The 10,071-nt window shown below is 43.9% G+C and overlaps 1 protein-coding gene across 1 annotated transcript in view; it reads left to right on the plus strand.

Moving 5' to 3' along the window:
* LOC102032509 (urea transporter 2) overlaps positions 1-10,071 on the plus strand; it is a 16,294-nt gene that overhangs the window by 5,899 nt on the left and 324 nt on the right. Inside the window, exons 4-8 of the mRNA XM_031059647.1 lie at positions 3,175-3,367; positions 4,915-5,062; positions 6,536-6,670; positions 8,697-8,752; positions 10,022-10,071. Of these exons, the coding sequence (XP_030915507.1) occupies positions 3,175-3,367; positions 4,915-5,062; positions 6,536-6,670; positions 8,697-8,752; positions 10,022-10,071 (582 nt within the window). The remainder of the gene's footprint in view (positions 1-3,174; positions 3,368-4,914; positions 5,063-6,535; positions 6,671-8,696; positions 8,753-10,021) is intronic.

Raw genomic sequence — 10,071 nt, forward strand, 5'->3', positions numbered from 1 at the left:
AATGTTTGTAAGTTTCTCTGCTGAGCCATGCAGAGGAAAAAACAAACACCTGACAGGTTATCTGTTGCCAATCAAACTCAATCAAGTGCTTCTGTGGGATGAACAGGGAATTTCTTCACCTATAAAACATAAAATTCTATGATATCACTAAAACAATCTTACAATATAAGAAAATGCAAAAACAATGCAAAACAAGTCCAAGTCCCAACAGCTGAGTTTCAGGAAAAAGTCCATGGACTGAAGATGTTCTTCTTTGCCATATCTGAAAGTCTCTTTTGGTCCTGAAACAGACTTGCTGCAGAGAATCCATCAATAGTTATCAAACAGTTCCAAACAATTTTTTAAAAAGTTTCTAAAATGTCTTAGACACAGCCCTTTATTGAACAACTTGGGCTGAAGCTAGGTTTTGGCCCTTCAATGCTTTTTGAGCTGCTGCTGCAGGAATAAACAAAGTAATTACATACAAGTACGAAGAATTGGTATTTGCCAGTTGCACAACTTGAGTTTGTGCAGGTTCTACTGCAATCAGGATATCTTGTTCTATAGCCATGGGGAGCACAGCATAACCACAGTAGTCTATGTGTTCTCCTAGCAAAGAAACAAAGAAAATACTTTGTAATAATTCTTTCTAGAATAGCAGTAACACAATTTCTACAGGGCTTCAGTGTTGTTTACTGGATGAGACAATTTCTTGCTGTAGTTTCAACTCTTATTACCTAAAGTTTGGGGTACATTTCTTCCATTTCTTATTACTTCACAAAAAGTTTTTCTTTCTTTAGTGATTTTTATCCATTGCACCTGTTTGTAAATGTTCGCATTTTAATGCTGGCTTACAAAAATTCTAAAAAACCGCTACCATGTAGATTACTGTCCAAGAATGACAACTGTCATGTACATACAATTTCCGGAGCTTTTTCCAAGAAGATAACTACTATATTTAAATAATCATTAATACAGTTGCATACAACACATAACGTAACAATCAAATAGAAAATGTATGTAGTAAACAACCTCTCCCTTGGAAATAATTCCCACTTACCATATGCTGTCCATTTAGTCTATATGAGATGTTCACACAACACTGAGATAAAAATTAACTAATGTTAATAAACTAATTGACTTTTACAGCTCTGTTTCTCAGGATCCTTTTATTACGTCTTCAAATACGTAGGATTATTTTATGAACATTTGCAAGAAACTCAGCTCCAGGGAGAACACAATCCTAACATGGACAGAGAATCTAAAAGATAAGGCTGCTACAGAAATAAAAATAAGTCCTAAACACAAAATAATTGTGACTCTCCAGTCTGCCAGTGAATCACACCCACTATTTTAAGTTCTGTGGACACATCTCTATGGAAGAGTAAACAAGAGATGATGGTAGAATCATTTCATGCTTTACCATGTATATTGTTGTGGGGCTGGTTATATTTGGTAACTTTAATTAATTAAAAACAAAAAAGCTGGCAAGTTACTCCAATTTTCAAAACCATCACTATTGTCTATAATTGTTTTTCTCCAAAACTGATATCCATGTAGAGTTGTTTATAATAAGATACAGTAAAAACTACTAAATTATATATGGTTTTCCATTTATCACAAGAAATTTCTCTGAAAAAATAAAATTAAGACCAGCATTTTCATTCTGTGTTTTAAAATACAAGATTTCCATGATGACGGATGAAGTAAAACAACATAAGGTTAATTTTTCTCTTTTACCTATTAAGTTGACTCGTCCTGGTGCACGAGCATAAAACTTGGGAGCTGATCCAAACTTTGATATAAACATCTCCTTCAGTTTCTGCAATCTGAAAGGCAGGTTAGAAACATTTAGAAGGACTATATTTGCATAAAAGACAGGAAGCTTCAATGCTTCTTGAAGCAAATTCAGTTCAGCTTCCTGAAGTATGTGGAGTTTTCTCTGCTACACCAGGAGTGACATTAAGCTGGTTATTTCTGCTCTTCACATAACATTGAAGACTTGTCGACGGTTGGTCACAAGGTTTTCGGGGTGAAGGAAGAGACGAGATGGGCTCCATGATCAGACGGCTTGATTTATTATGTCACTATATATATATATATGTATTATACTATACTAAAAAGAAAAAGAAAAGGAGAGTTTCCAGAAGCTGCTAACTACCTAAGAATAGAAAGTAAAGAATGATCAACAAACCTTGCTCTCTCGGACTGTGTCCGAGAGAGCTCAGTTCTGGATTGGCCATTATTTCCAAACACTCAATCTGGGCCAATCCAGAACTGACCTGTTGCATTCCACAGAAGCAGATAACCTATTGTTTACCTTTTGTTTCTGGGGCCTCAGCTTCCCAGAAGGAAAAAATCCTAAAGAAAGGATTTTTGTGAAAAGGATGTCTGTGACACCCTGAGATGCATAGGATGGTTCTGCTGAAGCCCGTGCTTTTGAAGAATGAGTCTGGACTCTTCACTTTTCAGTCTTGAGGTTGTTTATTAATTCTTATCTATAAAATTTTCTTTTCTTTCTGAGATCTGCTCAGCAAGGCAGCCACAAGCACTCTGACCGCCCCCGAGGCAGTGTTGTCCTTTTATACTACAAATTACGTTTATCATATTTACTTTTAATTCCCAGTACCTATCACCTATGTTAGACAGTGCACTTCTACTCTAAACCAATCCCAAAGTGCCAACATCACAGCAGAAAATGGAGAACAAGAAGAAGAAAGAAGGACTAGACATGCCCTGATTCCTCCATCTTGTCCCTATAACCTGAATACCAAAAATCCTAAAATCTACATTTTCACCCTGTGAATATTTTATTATTACACCATTCAACCTGTGTGGCTTTCACATCCCCATACAAAGCTGTCAATTCATTGGAAGGGTCGAAATCAAGCCACCAGGTGTTCCGGGCAGCATGCCAGGGTCTCCGAGCCCCCCAATGGTGTTCTCGGCAACTCTGGACACCCGAAGGGATGTGCTGAGTTCCCACAATTTTCTTCAGAAAGATAAACAGTCTTTGACAACTCTTTCTTTGATGCAGATTAAGATATTAAGGTATTCACCACCTGGCATTTCTACAAGGAACTGTATTGACCTTTGTTTGCCAAAATTATCATTTTGTGGCCAAAGAGGCAGGCTGTCTCACCACTATAAATTGTGATGAACAAGTTATGATTGTATTTCTTCTCCTGTTTTCAGCCCAGTACTGTCCAGTGCTTTGGGATCCATCTTCAGCAAATGGGACCTTCCTGTTTTCACTCTGCCCTTCAACATTGTGGTGACCCTGTACCTGGCAGCCACAGGACACTACAACCCCTTCTTCCCCACAACCCTCATCAAGCCCATAGCTGCAGTGCCCAATATCACCTGGTCTGACATCAATGTGCCACTGGTAAGCTTCACACCAACAGGTTTATGGTATTTCACTGAGAAGGTGAGCATGAGGGCGTTCTCCTCTGGGTGATGCTTTTACATGGGTCAGAATTCACAGAAGTACGTGGGTTGGTTCAGTGCCACAGAATCCCCAGGGACAGTCCTGGTTCACCCAGCAGAAAGGCTGGTGGAGCCTCAGGGAGCAGAGAACCCGAGCCTCTCATTCCCCTCAAACTTGGCTTGGCCTAAAACTAGTCTTGATTGTACATCCAGCACACATCTGGATATGACTTCCTCCTGTCCAGGTTGAAAAAACATCAGCAACACTGCCAGTGGCAATATGAAAATTCAGAGGGAACATCAGGACTTCAAAGTGACAGAAACTCATTTATATCCAGTCCCCTCATGTCTAGCTCTAGCCCTGGAGAGTCACCTTCCCAGAGTGGAATAGGGTAACTGACCCAGAGGGTTGTGGTGAATGGCTCAGGGTCCCAGGGGGTCCCTCAGGGGTCCATCTGGGCACCAGTGTTATTGAATATCTTCATTAATGACACATACAGAGGGATCCAGGGCACCCTCAGCGGATTTGCAGATGGCACCAAGCTGAGAGGTGCAGCTGACACACCTGGAGGATGGGATGGCATCCAGAGGGACCTGGACAGGCTGCAGGAGTGGCCCAGGGGAATCTCATCAGGTTTAACAAGTCCAAGTGCTGGAGCTGCCCCTGGGCCAGGGCAGCCCCTGGGATCAACCCAGGCTGGGATGAGCAGAGGGAGCAGCCCTGGGAGAAGGAGCTGGGAGTGCTGTGGGTGAGAGCTGGGCCTGCCCCACCTGAACCCCCTGCCCTGGGCTGATCCCCCAGCGTGGGCAGCAGGGCAGGGGGATCCTGCCCCTGTGCCCCTGGGCTCAGGTGAGAGCCCACCTGCAGAGCTGCCCCAGCCCTGGCTCCAACAGCACAAGGAGCTGGAGCTGCTGGAGGGAATCCAGAGGAGGCAGCAAGGCGATCAGAGGGATGAAGCAAATCTTTTATAGGAAAAGGCTTGGAGAACTGGGTTTATTCATCCTGGAAAAGATGGCTTTGGGGTGACCTAAGGCCTTCCAATACCTGGAGAGATTGTGTAGAAAAGTTGGAGGGAGACTACTTACAGTTGGAGGGACTTTTGAAGGCATCCCCCCCCAAGGAGAAATGGCTGCAATTTGAAAGAGAGTAAGTTTAGATTAGATATTGGGAAAAAATCTCTTCCCTGTGAGAGTGGTGAGGCCCTGGCCCAGGGTGCCCAGAGCAGCTGTGGCTGGGCGGCAATGTCCAAGGCCAGGCTGGATGGGGCTTGGAGCAGCCTGGGACAGTGGAAGGTGTCCCTGCCCATGGCAGGGGCTGGAATGAGGTGATCTAAGGTCCCTTCCAATTCAAACTATTCTGAGATTCTATGAGGTGCTCAGACTCCAGCTCAGAGCCAGCATTTCTTCCTTCCCTTTTCAGCCAATAGCTTGGACAGAACATCTGCTGTGACCCTCAGGGCACAGACAGACAATAAATAACAAGCCCTTTTCTGCCATGTGCTGCAGCTCTTACAATCCATCCCAGTTGGGATTGGTCAAGTGTATGGTTGTGGAAACCCCTGGACTGGAGGGATTTTCCTTGTGGCTCTGCTCATCTCCTCCCCACTGATTTGTTTGCATGCTGCGATTGGATCAGCCGTGGGGATGTTTGCAGGTAAGAAATACTGAGCAAATTATTTTTGCAATCAAGGTATCTTGATCCAAGCCAGATTCTGTCCAGACTTTAAAGTTGCATCAGCTTGGCTGCAGCTGGGACAACACTCTCATCTTTCAAACTGTCTCTAAATTTGAAAGCTCTTAGCAAAAGTCACACAACAGAGTGCAAGCAACAACAGAAAGAGGTTTTCTTTAAATTTTGCATTTTTGTTAGACTTGTAACTCAGACAGGTGGTTTGTTCCACCTTACTTAACTCTCTAGCCACTGGATGTGATAAATCACATGGAGATCATAAGGAAATCTGGAGAAAGACTTTCAGAACTGATTTCTTGCCACCACAATTACTTTAAATGATGACCACAAGCAAAGGTCTGCCCCAGAACTAATCAGCCAAGGAAGAGAAACAGACTTCTCTGGGATGCAGTTTGCTCAGCCCTGCTGTGGATTTGTCAAAATACCAAAATGAATGCCACCAAAAATGTCCTGTCTCTCCACTAACCAGAGAGAAACAATATTGAGAGACATGAACCAGACCCTAGAGGTTAGATAACATTAATGCCACTTAAGAGACCAATTTTAATAAATACAGATGACAGAATAAGTGTAGTCTGATTCCTTGGAAAAGGCAGTGATCCAAAAATTTCTCTGTTCTCTGAAGCACTTTATACATGATGTAGCTGTCTTATATTCATGATTTTAAACAAAACTGTCCACAATTTGTATGGCTAAGAGTGTATGGCAGATCTTGTAGAGGTGTGACATTCAATCTAGAAGGGAAAGGTCAGGGGAAAGCTTCTGGGAACAAGCATGGTGAAAAAACAGAGGACAGATGAGGACAATATAGAAGGAAATGCATTAATATTACTAGTGGTCTGTGCACTACCTATTGAACTCTCCTTTTCACTGGTACTCCTGAAGCCTGTGAGAAATCCTACAGAAGTTTCTGAGAGGTCAGATTTGTGGCAGACCCCCAGCTCCCATCCCCGTGGAGAATTTCCACTGCACAGGTGAAGCGACCACCTCTACTAACTAGACCATATCTCACAAAAGTCACTAGGAAAAATGGAAAACTCTGTTTGCTCCCACAAAAGACATGCAGTTGTGCCTCTGATACTCAAAATTAGGGTAAATATGAGGTGTAAAGAGTGTGTGTGTGAGCACAGCAAGGAGGACACCCAGGTGAGAAGGTTTTCCCACACTCTGGCTGGATCCTCCACCTGTGTGTGGATACACTCAGTGAATACACAGGAAGTTTTGTCTGAATTAAGCCTTTGAGACTGGTCCAAATTCCACCGCAGGGACATTACTAGAGCTCCAAAATAATGAGAGCCTCCTTTGACATCCTCCTTTTCCTGCGTGTGCGTGTGTGAGAACAGACAAACCCACCTTGATGTTATGAGGAAGAGATGACAGATTCCTCCTGCATGCTCCTCTCACACCTGAGCTCACAGCCTTGCCTTTGTCCTGCAGCTCTGAGCATTGCATCCCCCTTTGACAGCATCTACCTTGGCTTACACAACTACAACTGTGCCCTGGCCTGCATTGCCATCGGGGGCATGTTCTACGCCCTGACCTGGCAGACACATTTGCTCTCACTTGCCTGTGGTGAGTATCTTTTACATAAAGGGAAGGCAAACATTTGGGCAGCTTATGAGGAGCTGTCTTGGTTTGAAAAGACAGGTGTCCTCTAAGGAAGGCAGGAGCCTCCCCTGAAATGGAAAATGCAAACCCTCTACCTCCAAATTATTATAATTTTTAAATTAAGAGGCTCTCAGGCAAAGGTATGGGAGTAGGAATATCAGATCTTTATTAGGAAAAAACTAAAAATTAAAAGAAAAAATGAAAATAAAACACAATAATACAAAACAACACTGACAGAGTCAGGATAGGCCCTGCCCCTCTGTGGGTCAGGGTGGGGGCACAGTCCCATTCCATGGTGGCTCAGCCCTCCTGCAGTGCCAGCTGTGGTTCTGCTGGAGCAGGGATCCTGCACAACGGTGGAGTTTTCCTCTAAAGGTCCAGTGGTAGTGTAGATGGGCCTGGTCTTCCTCTGGGAATGCAGGGGAGAACAAAGCTGCTCCTCTGGGAATCCAGTAGGAAAAGGCTTCTGTGGTGTCCCAAACCTCAGATTATATCCAGGTAGGAATTCTTGACTCCTCCCACTGGGCGGAGCCTCTCCCAATGGGATGATGGCATTTTATCAGCCCTGCAAGGACACTCACTGGCCATGGACAGAAGATATTTTCCAGAGGGAGGATCGCTTGTGGAAGAGATTGAAAAAACCTGCCCCACCTGGTTTTCACAGGTGGGCCAATTAATTGCCCCACCTCTAACAGATGGTGATAGAATACACACCCCCAGCCACATCTTGCACTTCCAACCTAAGAGAGGAGCACAGGGTTAGAGCCTGTGTGTCCCAAAAATAGGTACAGTGCAAGTCGTGTTTCCCTGGTAGCATCAGCACTGGGCTTGATTGTGCAAGTACAGAGAGAAGAGTGTTAGATCCTGATAACATGGAAACATCTAGAAAGGGTAGGAGTACTGTTTGTGGAATGAGCTCAAGTTAATCCATGAGCATGTTTCACCAGTTAGGAACTCAACAGATTCATAGAAGCAGCCTTTTCATGGTTATATGTATCACTGGGGGAAATGTGTCATAAGAAGGGAGCTGTTGCACCAGGCCAGTTTAAAACCCATCCACCCAAAGACCCCACATCTAACAGCAGCCAAAACCAGGCACTATGGGAACAGTTGGAGAAATTTCCCAGTTAAGACATTCCTGTGAAGATATGCCCAGGCTCCAATTACATTTATCTCAGTGTCCTGAGCACAGTTTCTGGGTTTCTGAGTAGCTTTTCCTTCCTTGATTTAACCCTTGGGTGCCTGACCTTGCCTCCTGTTCTGCCATTCTGGCATCCTGGTGCAAAGACACCCTTTGGTAACTGGTTGTGGTATGAAGGCACAGGGGAGAGAATTTCTGAAGTCCAGCCCTGCTGGAGAATTTCAGCAATTCCCACTGCATGTGGGTCAGGTAGTGCCAAAAAAAAATAAATAAAAGAAATGCCACCATCACTTCATCTTGACAAAACCATGTTCTTCATTCACCATCCATCTCTACAGAGCAGACAGGACAAAATGCAGTCACAGAATCATTTGTGTTGGAAAATATCTCCAAGATCAAGTCCAACTGTGGCCCCAGCCCTGCCAAGGCCACCACTAACCCACATCCCCAGCTGCCACATCCACACAGCTGCTAATCCCTCCAGGGATGGGAACTCCACCACTGCCCTGGGCAGCTGTGGGGTGGGACACCCCTTTCTGTGAAGAAATTTTTCCCTAATATTCAACCTAGATCTCCCTTGGTGCGACTTTAGGCCATTTTCTCTAGGGACATTTCAACTAATTGTTGAAATGCAGTAATTTTAGCAGTAATCCTCACATTAGGTAACTGGGAGAATATTTTGCTGTGCATTTGGACAATGTTGCTTGGGTTTTGGTGGGATATTTTTTGTTTTTGTTTTTGGGGGTTTTTTGGGGGTTTTGGGGTTCTTTTGGGGGGGGGGGTGTTTAAGAATTGAGAATTGAACAATGTTTTCCTCATCCTGAGCTCTCTTTGGTCTTCTCTTCTCAGCATTATTTTGTGCCTACTCTGGAGCAGCTCTTGCTAATGCACTCTCTGTGGTAAGTGTGGGGTTTTGTGTTTTACCTGAGGTTTTTTTATTATTTTTTTTAACTGCATCTTGATTTGTTCAAATATAACATTAAGGAAATGCCTCAAAATTCTCCATGTCAGCTTTGACAACACTGAAATGACAATGCTGCAGCCAGTTGGCAGGTCTTGTACAAACCCTGTGTCGGCTGAATTGTGTCCCTGAAGACTTTATATCTGATAATAAGATTTCAAAGACCTTTGGAGCATGTTATCCACAACAGGGCTGTGCATGTATATGTGAGTTACAGCAACAGCATATGGTTTGAGATTAAATACTTAGTTGAACATTATCTTTCAGCAATTCCAAATTATCTAAATTTTCATTTTCTTCATTCAAGCTCTTTCTCCAACACTGCCCACAGATATTATTGATGTTTGAACTAGGTATGAGAACTAAAATGAGGGGGAGACTGTTCTCTTAAGTACAAAGTTATTATATTTGGACAAATCAAGAAAGGAGTGAAGACAGAAATGCCAGGCTCTGCTTCTTCTTTAAGATCTGAGAGATTAAAGCAAAACAATATTTTAATTAAATTGATTTACTAACTTAAAAGAAAAAAAATATTAGAACTAGCAGCTTCATGCACTGAACATTTTCATCTGGCACCCTCTCAGTACCACATAGGTCCCCACATATGGGCTGCTATAAGCACACCTGCTTTTGGGAGGCATCAGGAAAAAGGACACCCGTTTTTTGTCCCTGTGATCTTGCTTTTGGAAGACCTCAATTCAGGTCCAGAGGCGGGGGAACAGAGAGGACTGAGGGTTGGATGTGATGCCAGCATCATATTGTCACTGGGGAGAGGGAATATGCGTGAATAATACTCTCCATACGTATTTTACAGAACAGAGAGGTAGAATTTGGCTCTTCTGTTAGATAATTCGAGTGTCCATGTGTAAGCTGGTTGTCTTGCTTTTCACTGAAGTGATGACAGCTCTGGAGCCTGATTCAGTTGCTTCAGTGCTGGTGCCAGGTTCCATCCAGCACCAGCATTGAAGCTGCACCTCTGGCAGGGCTGAGGTCTGCAGTGTCAGATGCTTGGTGCAGCCCCAGCCCTCCAGCTGAAAATCAGACCTCTGTGTGGCCAGCTGAATCAGCATTTGGTGCCCACTGTGCCTTCAGGGAAAGCAAGGCCCTCCCAGCTTCCCCAATGGAAGAGTTTAGCCACAAGCAGGCATAAGCACAGAGACCAAAAACGGTACCAAAGTGGTGTTTTGTGTGTTGTGTCCCCTGACAGCTCCAGCTGCCAGTGTGCACCTGGCCCTTCTGCCTCTCGGCGCTCCTCTTCCTGCT

The sequence above is a fragment of the Geospiza fortis genome, unplaced genomic scaffold, assembly GCF_000277835.1.
Source record: "Geospiza fortis unplaced genomic scaffold, GeoFor_1.0 scaffold488, whole genome shotgun sequence".
NCBI classification, from domain to species: Eukaryota; Metazoa; Chordata; class Aves; order Passeriformes; family Thraupidae; genus Geospiza; species Geospiza fortis.